The 14,444-nt window shown below is 37.0% G+C and overlaps 1 protein-coding gene across 1 annotated transcript in view; it reads left to right on the top strand.

The window, feature by feature from the left end:
- Positions 1 to 14,444, top strand: part of ZMYM2 (zinc finger MYM-type containing 2) — a 94,113-nt gene that overhangs the window by 43,094 nt on the left and 36,575 nt on the right. The window contains exons 9-12 of the mRNA XM_082335608.1: positions 5,992 to 6,142; positions 6,920 to 7,035; positions 12,935 to 13,051; positions 13,661 to 13,811. Coding sequence (XP_082191734.1) covers positions 5,992 to 6,142; positions 6,920 to 7,035; positions 12,935 to 13,051; positions 13,661 to 13,811 — 535 coding nt within the window. The remainder of the gene's footprint in view (positions 1 to 5,991; positions 6,143 to 6,919; positions 7,036 to 12,934; positions 13,052 to 13,660; positions 13,812 to 14,444) is intronic.

Consider the following 14,444-nt stretch of genomic DNA (forward strand, 5'->3'; position numbering starts at 1 on the left):
TGATATTTATTTTGGAGCTTGGTATTTCTTCTTAGTAGGATGTATGCAAGAAGAGCTCTAGACTTCAACTTCCATGATCCTTTCAGTAAGATCTAAAGGAAGATCCAGATTCCTTCTAAAAGGATTGTTGCTGATAATGGCAAGAATAAAAATTCCTCAGAAACTCTCCAAGTGAATTTTCTCTTATTTCCAGGAATTTGGATTTCTGTTGCCACAACGCTTGTATTTCTGGAATATATCCCATTCATCTGTTTTGTCTTGCATCTTCATAGCCACTTCTGTAGTTGCCAGTTAGAGTTCAACACTGTCCTAGTGCACAGAACGAAGATTTGAAATGTGTATAGAACTAGGAACTCATCTCAGAATTTTCAAATCGCATGAGGTGTTTTATAATATGTCTTTTCTGAGTTACGTATCATGAAGTAGACCTGATTTCTAGAATTAAGTCTCTAATAGGGTATACAACAAGTCACGAAAGAGTAAGTGAGTCTAGAATCAAATACAAGAAGAGAAGAATATTTAGGCTTCTGCATTTACCTTAGACTTTATGCTTTGCAAGAAGTCAAATATGCAATGGGATCTAGCTAAAATTAGGTCATCTCATTGCAGAATCTAGGTGGAGTAGTGAGGGAGAGATGTAGTCAGACAAGCTTCTCATCAGAGGGCACTGGGCTATTCTCTAGAAATTTTGCCTCTGAATTAACTTAATTTTTTTATATAATAATCCAATTGATAGAATTTTCTTTATTAACTTGATAGCAGTGGTTTTACTTAAAATTTTCCTTAAAATAGCAGTCCTTAAACTTGCATATATTTTTATAGGACACTGTAGATTTGAATTTGCCAGAAGTGGTACATGGAAGGAAAATGCTTGATACTTTCTTTTGTGGATTGGTACTGAGTTAATTCCATCTTTGAAGGAAACTTGAAACTGAGACTAGTTTGTGCAGGTTTTTGTCTGTAATCACTTTTGCCTACCATTGAAGTATCATGGGGAGCACAAGATGAAGCCAGTACTTCATCTGGAATGGAAGATAAATGCCAAGAAAGCAACTTTGGAGAAAAAGACTTGGGTGTTCTGGTGGACAACAAGTTGAACAGGACTTAGCAGTGTGCCCTTGCAGCAAAGATGGCCAACTGCATCCTGGGTTGTATCACAGAATGCTTGAGCTTGGAAGGGACCTCTGTAGGTCATTCTGTCCACCCCCCTGCTCAAGCAGGGTCACCTGGAGCAGGTTGTCCAGGACTGTGTCCATTTGAGTTTTGAGTATCTCCAAGGCTGGGGACTCCACAGCCTCTGTGGACAACCTATTGCTGTATTAGCAAGAGTGTAGCCAGCATGTCAAGAGAAGTGAGTTCTGTGCCTTGCCCCCACCTCCCATCCTCCTGCACTTCTGAGACTGCATCTGGAGCACTGTGTCCAGTTTTGGATTCCACAGGATGAAAGATGTTGACATACTGATGCAAGTTCAGTGGAGAGCTACCAAGATGTTTAGAGTGCTGGAGCACGACTTAGGAGGACAGGCTTGGGAGACCTTAGTTTGTTCAACCTTGAGAAGGCTGAAGTGGGATCACTTGTCTGTTGGGAGGGTATGGAGAGGACAAAGTTGGACTCTTCTAAGACATGCACAGTGGAAGGATGAGAGGTAACAGACAGAACTCGAAAACAAGGGGAAACTTGATTTAGATAGAAGGAAAAGTTGTTTGTTTTGGTTTGGGTTGGTTTGGGTTTTTTGTGAGGGTGGTGAAATCCTCCAGAGAGGTTTTGGAATGCTTATCCTTGGAGATGCTCAGATTTGACTGGACAAGATCCTGAGCAACCAGCTCTGGACCTGTTTTGAGCAGGAGGTTGCACTTGACCTCTAGAGGTCCCCTCCAGTCTACATGATTCTGTGATTCTGTACTTCTGAAACAAAGAATGAAGCAGTGATGTTTAAAACAGAGAGTCAGGAAGTTTTGTATTTCTTTTGTTCCCTCTTTACTTAGTCAGTAATGAAGATTTTGGTATTCTTTGTTCTGTTTCTCTCTCTACCAGTGAAGTTCTTTGTTTTGCCTCCTGACCATGAAATACCAACAACATTGACACAACTTTACATTTTTCTTAATTTCTTTTCTGAACACCCACTTTTCCTTGAGGATGGTTAAAAATATTCAATTAAAAACAAAAATCTTCTGTAGTAAGAAGACGAGAACAGCTGTTCTGGTTCAGATCAGGGATAGAGACTCCTGCAGCACGTGTAAGTGGGCACGCATGGAAGAGTAAAGACATGGCAGGTACTTCGGATATTTTCCCCTGAGCGTTCTCTTAGCTTCTGGCTCTCTAGAGGTCAGGGGATCTCTTGAATTTTATGCAATGTTACTGTATGCTATTTTTAGTGAATCTCTTTAGTAAGTGTTTGTCTGATCTCCTCGTGAACATACATAAGCAGTTTTTCCATCCATGACATTCTTCGGTAAGAAATTCTGCTGATGTGCTCTTTGTTATGTGAAGAGCTGCCTCCTGTTGTTTGTTTGTTCATATGATTTCCCATACTTGTTAATATTAGAAGACAATGAACAGTTGATCCACGGTGCCCCACATTATACCATTTTTGGTTCTGTCATTATCCTCTTAAGTTATCTTGTTTCCAGGCCAAAAATCCTTACCTCATAAGAATGCTCTTCGACCCTTTGTATTACTGTAGTTCTCCTTAGTTTTAGTGAATCTTCTGTTTATTTATTCCAGCTAGAAGGGTACTTCTAGGGAAAGGATTCTCAAATCTTACTTTTTTTCTACAGAATTAAATTAATACTGCAGATTCTTAGAGATGAAAGACAACATGTTGTGATGAATGTGAGAGTAGAAATGTAAGTTACCCGAGAACTTGAGAGTCTCGTCTGGAAATCTGACACTTCAGATGTCCCTGCTCACTGCAGGGGGGTTGGACTAGGTGAGCTTTAAAGGTGTCTTCCAACCCAAACCATGCTATGATTCTAAGAACAAGAGAAAATTCTTGGTTTGCATTATGGCTATCTAAACACATATGGGATAGTACAGTACGAGGTTCTCTGATGTTGTCAATGGAGGAAGCCTTTGAATTAGACTATTAAAATAAATGTTTGAGACACCTGTGTAATGCTGATTGATGAATACTTTCAGGTATGCTTTAATCTTTCCTATAATAGTGTTGTACTCCTGGGTTTTTGAATGGTTTTAATATTCAAACTTGTAAGTTTGGGGAGTGCTGACAAGAGTAATAAAAATGCAGGAAAAAGTTCTACTTGGAGGAGATGATGGGAGGTTTTGGGAGCAATAAATTTGAAGAGGTTTCAGGCCTTTTAATGTTTTGTTTTGTTTTTTTTCTTCACTGGTGTCCTATCTCCTTCACTTGTGTAACAACATGTTTAAACTTCTAATAATGCAGAAATACTTAAACACTCTTCTTAGTTGCTGTGACAAGAATAAAGTGAGAGCTTTGCTATTATGCTTTTGTTTCTACCCACAGAACCTTCTACATCCTTGATATGTTTTTTGGAAATTCATGTTCTTCATAGTGTTGATAATTTAGATCTAGTTTTGCTAGATTGTCACTAGATATTGGTAAAGATTCTTCTTGTTGCTTTTAAGTCTGAAAGATCTAAGGTGGAATCAGTAAAGAATTCCAGTATTATAAGGATATTTGACATTCAGAAGTGGTGGATGTGCTGCTGCACTGTACTTTGTGTGCATGATCTTTTCTTGACATCAGTTAAATAATGAGATACTTGAGACGCTGGTTAGCAAAAGCTATTTCTACTTTCAAGGGATTTTTGTCGAAACATGTAGTCTGTTGACACAATGAATCTCTTCTGATTATGCTCTGATCAGCTTACTATAAATTCATTTATTATAACCTGTAGTTTCATCTTGCTGTCTCTTGAAGTCATCATGGCCTCAGTTCGATGATGGGGTTTTTTTTTCTGGTTTTTTTTTTTTTTTTTTCTTCTGGTTTTTTTTTTCCCAGATCTAGAACTTGTGAAAGCTTCACTTTACTTGTGCATTGTTTTCTGGTTATATTCCTGAACACTCTTTGTTAAGCTGTTTGTCAATGTATTTGCATCAGTGCTTCTAGATTTACATTTTGGTTTGTTCTAGAGGTACCAAGGCTATTTGTGCATGCAGGTTTTTTGATGGTTGTCGTCCATCAAGCTTGTTCCAAGAAGTCAAGTCCTTTGTAAATTGTGACTGCCTGTGTTCTTGCTGGTAATATAATTTGAAGTATTCTTGATGTCCTGCTTTTTATTGGCCTGTCAGAGATGAATGTGTATTGGAAGAATAGCTCCAACTCATAGAACAGTATAATTGCTGCATTTTGGTCTTGGTACTTAGTGTGAATTTTGTCAATATTGTGGCTGATTAGGAGGATTATTGGGTGCTGGGTAACATTTTTAAAGGCAAACAGAAAAAGAAATAAGATAGGAAGGAAGGATCCTGGAGTTGTGTAAAATACCCTCCTCTAGGTAGGAGCTTGATATCTTGACACATACTCCTTTTTGAAGGAAATCCACAGTAAAGGTTTCATCAAAGCAACATGTGAAGATTGTGAAGTTGTGTGGTATTTTGAAATTTTGCTGGTCTCTGCAAGATGCTACACCCGATATGTGGCAGGGGCATGTGTATTTGTATGGGGTTTTTTATGTACGTGTTTTTAATCTAGGGAAGATGATACATGTTATAAAACTGTAAGTTTCTTCCCTGGCTGTCTGTAAGACTGGATTTAGCTAGTTCTCAGATCTAAGTAGTTAAAGATAGGAAGAGCAAAGATAGGAAGAGCAAACTGATGCTTCTGTTACTCTGAACAAAGTGAAGCACCTAGGAAACATGCTTTGCCTTTCCTTCGCCCTTCAGTCCTTGAGAAGAGGGAAAGAGGTAGAAGTGGTGCCAAAATTACTGCTCAGCAGAAGGGAAGAAATCTTAAGTGCCTAAGCGTCAATAGGGCATTTTCTAATAATAAAGAGAGAGCCTGTCTGATGGGAGACTCATTGCTGTTCAGATGAGGAGTTCTCTGTGATCACTATCAAAACCATGATACGACTTCTATGGCAGGGAAGGCGTCTAGACATTTTTTTCTGAAACTTGCTTTATGGTGCCTGAGATGTTTGCCTAACACTGAAGTATGTAATACACGTAGCAGATCAGAACTATAGATCTTGTGTGTTGACTGTGTCATTGGTATTTCTGCTTGGTGTGACTTTTCTGTGCTTTTTATAGAACATTTGTTCCCTTCTGTGGAAAACTGTTGATTGACTGACTGCTGTGTTGCGAGATGTCAAAATTGAGTCTGTTATCAGGTTCACAGGGTCACAGTTCCTCATTGGATCCAATGGGGAGCATAAGAGCTCTGCAGCGTGTTCCTCCTGCTTGGAGGACTGGAACTAGGAGAGTCGAGAGGTCAGAGGTTCTCCCAACAGTGCTGTTACTGAGAAACTGCTATGCTTAACTCATACTTGGTAATATTAAGGATGTTACCGTTTGGAGAGTACAAATTTTTTTTCAGAGTTTAGCACCATTATTTATCCTTCATGTTTGCTGTGCCAGACTCCTGTTTCTTTTCTCAGAACCATTGCCCCATCAACAAGGAGAGAGGAACAGTGTTGTTTCAAACTCTCCAACTCAGCACAACTTGCTGTATACTCTTACCACAGTTCACAGTTTGCAGATGGTGGGGTTTGGGATGGGTTTTTTGTTTGGTTGGTTAGGCTTTTTTGAGGGGTGTGTGTTTGGTTTTTGTCTTTACATGGAAGTTTAATTTTAGCCAGCTTCCCCCCAGGAGTAAGAGACTCAACCATAGTGCTGAATCTTCTTGAGAAGATGATCATGAGAGTTAGTTAATATAGGAAGGTTCTGATGGAGAAGTAAATTGAAGAAGTAAATAAATAAGTTTTCTTCTGTGTTTGTTATACCATAATTTAAAACCAAAAGCCAAACATAGTTTTAACTAATGCATTGTTTTGCTTTGTTTTATGTTTTAGAAATATGGCAAATTAACATCTTGTACTGGCTGCAGAGCTCAGTGCAGGTTTTTTGACATGACTCAGTGCATAGGACCTAATGGATATATGGAGCCATACTGCTCAACTGCATGCATGAACACACACAAATCAAAATATGCAAAATCACAAAGTAAGTGAAAAGGATGATGGATTTTCATCACTGATAAGAGTAGACTTTTTTTTAAAGTTTGAACACTGAGGGTGGGTTGTTTTGTTTTAGAATTAATCTATGTAGATATGACTAAGTTTTCAAACTTATTAAAAAAAAAAAATATCATCTTAAATTCAACACTAGTAAATGGACCCATGAGGGGTCACTTTCCCCACTGGCCTTTTTGCTTGATGTCAGAAACAGTTTTCAACTGTCTTAAGGCTTCTGGGGAAAAAGATGTTGAGACGTAATGTGCTCTGATGTGTCACAGAATGACAGTGCAGTTTTCATGCATATGCATTAATATTCTCTTGTCTGTGATCCAACCCCACCCCATTTTATCTCCTCAAGCAACAAACTGGACAAGGATAGAGGTAGTTATAATGTATACGGATATTCTCTAGGTAAAATTTTTAATCTGGGTGAAAGGAACTGGTAAATAACTCAAAATGTGTGTTCTTCAATATGCAAAGCAGGCATAGATCTCAATTCAGCAAACTCAAAGTTGAAAATGCTCTAGTGAATTTTATAGAAAAAGGTGCTATTTCATATTTAATGCTGATCTTCAACGGAAGAATTCAGCAAAACCTCTGCGGTTTCTTTTGTTTTACGTGACTTGTAGAAGCTGACTGGAAAACAGACAAATCTTAGCTTTTTACATTGAAATGGTGGGAAGAGCTGACCTGTAATCCAGTATTTTTTTTTTTTTTTGCGCTACTATTTTGTGTTTGTTTGTAAACTACGTTTTTCTTTTAGGTATGGGAATTATTTGCCACTTTTGTAAACGAAACTCTTTACCTCAGTATCAAGCCACAATGCCTGATGGAAAACTGTACAACTTTTGCAGTTCCAGTTGTGTAGCTAAATTTCAGGTTAGCTGTTGTGTTAAATCTTTTCCTCCCTAAATATTTGTGTACCTGTGTTTGTGTTAAGTATTTGCGTATTAAACTAACTTGCTTGTATATACATGTTTATGAGTTATAGTTAACATAGCAGATGCTTCTGGCTCATAACAATGTCTTTGATCAAAGTACTCTTTCATGATGATAACATTAGCTGCTATCTTCAACTTAGAAAATCGGATAATAACAACTCATTTCTCCTTGATACCGTAAGAAGACACAAAGCAATATCACTGCTCATCTTATTTTTACCACCACAGCCTCTTTATGGAGATGAGCCTTGCTGTTTTGCGTTGAAGATCAACAAATTTCATCTCTCTCATACTAAATACAGTAACAAAGTTCTCATGTTGAATATTGTACTAACAAAGGTGTGCCATGGGGAATAGAGACTGTCTCTGAAATGAAAGGTTATAGCCTAAGCCATTAGAACATTTATGGGCAAAACTAGCTGTTTAAATTATGTCCAGAAAACGGAGTGTTGCAAGCCTAATGATAGGCATACTGGAAGAGGCTGCTATGCTTTTTGAAAATGTCATATTTTTAATATGACTTAAGGTTAAAGCATATGTAAAATCTCTTGTAGTGATTAATCTCTAGGTGATCAAAGAACATTTTTAAAGAAAATGTTTCAGTTTTTGAACGTAAAAACAGATTTTGTAGATGTGCACTGTATAATTGATAATTGCCTTCTCACGTGCTGTTGAACAGTTACACCCATACAGAGTTTTCCCATTTGTCATTAAACTTTGCTGTTTTCTGTCAACTGGAAAGCAAATCAATCTCTTAATTGCTTCCTTAATATACCCTGGATAGAGGATATATACCTCCGTCATGTAGCCCTGTTCTGTGCTTCCATCCTAAGCAATGTCAATGATGTCTGTCAGTGGAACTGATTAACAAAATAGATGCAGATTGTTAGTATGTCATGACAAATCTGTAATACTTCTTGCAAACTCATTCAGCATCTATTTTATTCTACATGGTCTTACAATTGATTGCAGCCCCAAGAGCTCTCAGAACAAAACCTTTCTGCTATTTGAGTGAGAAAAATAAAGCTAGTGAATGACAAATACAGCTTGGGCCTTCTTGGATTTGCAGATAAGTCAACATGAAGCAACATTATTGAATATGACTGCCGGATCAGTTGATGCTGGTTGTGAGTTTCTGATCTTACTGAGACCTTGCTGATGCTTCTGTTGCAGTTTCAGTGCTACATGTAGATCTGTCTCTTTAATGTTGTAATGGAGTTAAATTAGAGCAGCCGTACAGTCTGTGAGTTCTCAAAAAGACTAAGAATGGGTAGGTGGTCACTTGCTTACAGTTAGTTTGCTCAAACATCTCTGTCAGATTTTGACTTTTGACAGTTTTCATATATTCACTGTCTAGAAGAATAAAATGTATTCACCATTAGGGAAGAGTTAATTGTATGAGAACAGCTTCTTTTTTCTGTTCATTTAGTATTTAGACGGAAAGGACAGTATACCACAATGTGAGCATTGGACTGTAAGTGTTGCCTTGAGGCTTTTTTATACCGAAGTGACACATAAGGGCTTGAACTTGAATTGAGGAAATGGTTTAATCCATTCAGTCAATTGCAACGCTTTCTGCAATGATCTTTTGAAAAAATGGCTGATTTACTATGGTACACCATATTTTTCACTGTTTACTAATGCAGATACCTCTTGTTTTAATTTTCTGGCATTATTTTCATCCCTTTTTCTTACTGTGCCTTTTCTTCCTTTATGTTTTTCTTTGCTAGGGTTTACCCTTTTCAGAACAGAATAACTGCTGTTTCAGGTCTGTCTCCCTTCCACAAAAATTTTAGTCTTTTTTGTTTACACATGGGTTGGAATATTTAAATTCCCAATGTGTTTACAGTACTTTAGGGTTACTTGTCATTTTATCTTATGAATAATCTTTTGTTTCCAGCTACCTGTTGTTTTAATGTATTAAAATATTCGAAAGATTCTGTCAAGCTGCTTGTTGTGCAACTTGCGTCCATATCTACGTTCTCCTTTGTGCAGAGTTTGCAAGAGCATTCATCCTTGTAAGAAAGAGAGTAAAAGGGAGAGAATAGCCTGCTTGATGTGACTTTTTTTGTTTGGGAGTTGGTGGTAGAATAGTGTGACTGTTTCTTGTCGTCTTTCATGCTCTGTCTTGGAGGATGTTATTGCAGAGTTAAGGACAGAACTGTTCCAAAGTTGCATTGTTTTAAGCCAGTTTTGCTGTCAGTACCTTTACTGGGTCAGTTGAAGATCTTGCTCTGAACTTGTCTCTTAAGGAAAAATAAACTGCTAATTTATTTATTGTGAATGTGGAGGCTGTAGTACAAGTGTCTTCCCAAAGTTAGAAAATGTATAAGTGTCTTAAAGTACAAGCTATCTTGCAAAACATGAGTCTATGCAAAATTTTCAAAAAATTTGTGCTAAAGCTTTGATTTATTTTCAGTTTATGGATGTATGTGGAGAGTTGTAGGACCAGTATGTGTAAGAATAAGTACAATGTTTTTCAGCAGATTACTCGCCCTGGTTTTTCACTAATGTTGTGTTCTCTTTCAGCATCATTATGGTGTCTTTAAGTGTTCTTTATGTACCTTACATCTCTCTTTCTCAGACACACACACACAAACATATATTTAAAAAGAGTGTGTTGCAGCAGGAAGTGTGGAGGAAGCTTGGTATGCTTGTCACAAATACTTTTCCAAATTTGATCATAATAAAAATAATTGAGGCTTCCACGCTGAGGCTGGAAGGTCTGTGTGTGCATGAGCGTAAGGTGAGTGTTTGGTTCCTTCCCTGTTTAATTTAGTGCCCCTGACTTTGCTTGTGGAACCGTCCTAGTGGATGTCTGTGTGTAAAAGATTCCTCATATGTATTTGCTTCTCTTTTTCACATTAAGAGCAACTTGATTCTTTCAAAGATTTTTTTTTTTCTCAACTAGAAAAAAAAGACCACAATCTGGCTGCCTACTAGCCCTTCCACATAGAAGTTTATGTACAGAAATGTTTCCACAATTTGATTTTGTGTTGCTGTGAGCAAGGATAACCCCTCTTATGCTTCTCTTGCTTGTGCTGTGGTGGCAGGGGCAAGGCAGAAGCTGTGCTACTCCGCTGGTCTTCTCAGAAGAGTCCTAGGCTGTGTCTGCCTGCTGTTTGTTGGTAATTTGGGAGCTTAGAGCAGTTTTGAGGTGGTTGCGTTGAAGGCTGAAAAGGGCTTTACAATGATTTTTCGCTTTGCTTGGCATTCCCATGCTCCTGTTTTTCAGGGCAGGCTCAAAAAAAGTCAGATTAAACATAACTTTTTTTTTTTAATTGAATTTAAGATATTCAAAAGAGCGCATGTATATGTATATGATTTCAAAGGTATCTTTGATAAAGCACAACATTGATAAAACTTTGGTGTTCAGCATGACCTGTGCAAGATTTTAATGAATTTACAGTCTTTTTGCTGCATTGTTGTTTGTGCGTAATAATGCTCCCAAATAATTCCTGAAGATATTCTCTATTCTAAGCATCTTGTAAGTTAGAGCCAAAGCAAGATGAAAATATTATGTGCATGTCATCTTGACTCATTAAAATACTATACAGAAGCAGTCCTTAATTGTAAGCAGGATAATAGAAACTTGTAAGGAGGCATACAAAATCATCTTGTGATTAACTGTTGGTTTTACAACCATCTTCTGCTTGGTTTAGAACTTCCAGTAATATGAATGCAGTTCTTTACTGATTTCTGTGGGCAAATATTTAGTTGACCTTAGGAGTTTGTGATAAAAAACACTGGTTTTGTTTTAGAAGCAGTAATGCTTAATTGTTTAGATTTTTTTATCTCCAGTTAGATGCATATATTCTTTAAAACAAGTTTTAATTTTAAACAGTCTCAAACTCATTGTTCTCACATCTCTAGCTTTTGTTATTGTTCAGTTACCTGCCCCCTAGACTATGTAGGGCCTGAATTTCTACCACAGCAAACAGTTGGGAAAAGAAGTAAAATAAGCTAACAGTGCTATTCATCAGAAAACAACAAAACCACATGTTTTACTCTTAACTTGTAGCCCTCACAATAGGGTGTTTTGGTCCCACATTTAAAGGTAATTACAGGCATCAAAAAGTATGGTTGCTTTTCATTTGATGAGCACTTAATATATTTCGTCTTCGTTCCTCCCTCTGTCTTCAGTGTTTCTGTACAAGTTGTCACATCTGCTAGTTCTTTAACATTTCCTTCATTCCTGGACTGGAGGTGGTGGGTATACTTGCTTTTTGATTTCTTTTTGTTGTCAACCAGAACTTCTAGGACTTTCATTGTGCTTGCATAACCCATATGGCAGCACGTGTTGAGCATGGTGTTTGCTCTGTGAATAAACCTGCAAATGCAGAAATACACAGATTGGATCTTGAACTTAAAACGCCTTTGTGGCTCCCACGTTAGTACAAGTCTTCAGATACCTATTTAGAGCAGCCAAAGTCTAGCAAACCTCTCTCAGCCACAGGGACATTTGCTGGATATAGTGGGAAAAATATGTACTGTATGTGGGCATCAGACTCTGTTAAAGTTGTTAGGAGACAATGGACCGTTGGGATAAAGGTGGCATCTCTTCTGCTGTATATGGCATTTTGTTCTCAGGTCCTGTCCGTGACTGGGAAATGTGCATGACTACGTAATGTCTGCAAACTCCTGATACAGAACTAGTGCATCTGCATAAAATGGTACTGTTTGCACAGCTAGCTAGCACTCAGCAGTACCGGTCCGCTTATGTGAGGGTTTATATCAGTAATCAGTCTCATCACAATTTTTTTTTTTTTTTTTTTTTTTTAGTGTAGATGAACCCTTAGTAACATGAGAGTCTGAAGAGAAGTATCCTGTAACAGAAATGTTTTACATTTTTGCTGTTACAAGGTGGAGAGGTAGTTAACAAATCTGTCTGAAGAGAACTTGTCATCTTTAAATATATTTGTCTTGTTGCGAGCAGCGTGGGGAAGTTTGTTGAGAAGACAGACATAAGAAATTCATCCTCTGGATTCTTCAAGTGACTGTGATCACTACTGATTAAAATTTTGTATTGAACATCGCATGTGTAATGCACGAATAGTTGTTGCTTGATCTAGGGAACGTGCAAAAGACTGTTCTGTAGGTATATAAGACCTACTGGAAGTCTACAGATACTGTAAAATTGAGTTCTCTGTGTACTAATTGCCTCAGAAATGCATTAAGTGAATTATTCAGTTAGAATTAAATTCTCATACCTACACATGCAATTTACAGTATTTTTCTCACTCTGAAAACCCTGTAATTGTTTAGGGGCTGGCTGTTTGAATGATTACATCTTCCTGCCGTGGTGATTGAGGCCAGCTAGGACTAGTTTTCTCTTAATCTGAGTAGTTGCAGGGTTTCTCATTGAAGGCCTTTTACTTTAGTATTTGTATTTTCAAGTGGTATGCTTAGGCAAGGTGTTGATAATCTGCCTTGGTGAGGTTTGGATTTGAAAATATTTGTTTGTAGGTCTTTGTCTGAACTTTTGTGACCAAAATAAGGCAAGCTGTGAAACATATTTATCTGAAAATACATGTTTTGTGATTAACAGGTGTTCGGTTTTGGAAGAGTATTTTTTTGGCATTTATAATAACAGGCCTTAGAAAGGTAAGGTAAAAGAAATACAACCTGAAGTAATTACGGTGGAAGCAAGGGTAAAGATTCGAGATTGAAAAAACCTAAGGTGACAAGGGAAAAGGAATTGAGGGAAAAGACTAACCTGCTGTGCTTTTGCCAGAAATGCTCCTGAGTTTATTCTCAAACACTATAGGCTTAATTGAAAAAAACACATTTTAAAAGTAACTTTTTTAGTGATGTGTATATATGTTTTTGTTTTTCAGACTCTCAGTGTGCAGTCTTCAACAAATGGTCAGTTTGTCTCTCCCAGTGATATTCAGTTAAAATGTAATTATTGCAAAAGTTCTTTTTGTTCAAAGCCAGAAGTACTGGAATGGGAGGTAAGGGGGGTTTTGGTGTTATTTTTAGAATGATGAAGTGTTTAAAAGTTTAAACGGGTAACTCCAATACAATTTTTCTAGGTAACTATTTCGTAAGGTATTGAAGCTTTAAAAAAAATTAAGTTAACCTGGTTCTGTAGAATATCATTTAACTTTGGTACAGATAAAAGCAGTCGTCTGTGTTCATAAATAACAAAAAAGCATCTGTGGAGTTTAAAGAAAAAATATAATTTTTCAGATCAGCTGTAAGTTTGAAATCTGCTTTCATCTTCAGTTATTGTATGACTGTAGATATGACAGACCATTGTTACCCTTCTCTGTGAATGGAGAGAAATATCTGAAGAGGATATGCTAAGATTGATTGGCATATTTTCTTTTTAGCATTTTCATATGAAATGATGAGTATTTGTAGCACTCACTGTCAGCTTTAGTGAGAGTTGTTAATTTTTAGCATTAGAAGTCATACCCTAATTGTGTGTTTGCACTTCTGTTTGCTTTGCATGTTGAAGTTGTGTCTTAATGTCAAACTATTATTTAAAGTTGCACTATCCAGACTTTAAGATTTCATCCATTAACCCTATTTGTGATGCTTTGCAACTTTGCATTTAGAACAAAGTGTATCAGTTCTGCAGCAGAGCATGTTCTGATGATTATAAGAAACTGCACTGCATAGTTACATACTGTGAATATTGTCAAGAAGAGAAAACGCTGCATGAGACGGTGAATTTCTCTGGCATCAAAAGACCCTTTTGTAGTGAAGGTATGTATGTGTTTGGGTTTTTTTCTAAGGTATAGGTCATTGTAGTTTTACTGCAGTTGACTTACTATGTTTATATTTAATGTTAAAATTTAAGGTAACAACTCATTCTGTTGTACTTGAGGCTAAACCAGAAGTTTCTTCATTATTATTAATGAAGTGCACGTACTTGTTACTATTAGTGCATGTACCTGCTAATTTATCTGAGCTGCTTTTATGGTCTTTTGTTAAGCTTTTCACTACTTACTCCAGGTTAAGGAGGAGCAAGCAACACTCTTAAGTGTATGTGTGTATAAATACATACACATACATGTATGCACATGCATATATACATATGCACAAAAAATTATACATAAATTCTTTTTTTTTTTTAATTTATGCAGCAGAGCCTATACCAACACTAACTGCATTGAGGAATAGCAAGCTTTCTATTTGATTAGTAGTTTCAAAATTTAATATGATAGTGGAAATTCTATGTTGGCTTAGAATGGTTATTCAAGCATTAACTTGAATGATGCCTGTTGATGTATGTTGATTACTGTCATAATTTTCCTGACTAATGATTTGGATTTCCAAAAGGAAAACAAACCAAAAAGGAGGTATATGGACACAGAATTCTTTTAAGTTGCATTGAAA

The sequence above is a fragment of the Platalea leucorodia genome, assembly GCF_965183815.1.
Source record: "Platalea leucorodia genome assembly, chromosome: 2".
Taxonomy (NCBI): domain Eukaryota; kingdom Metazoa; phylum Chordata; class Aves; order Pelecaniformes; family Threskiornithidae; genus Platalea; species Platalea leucorodia.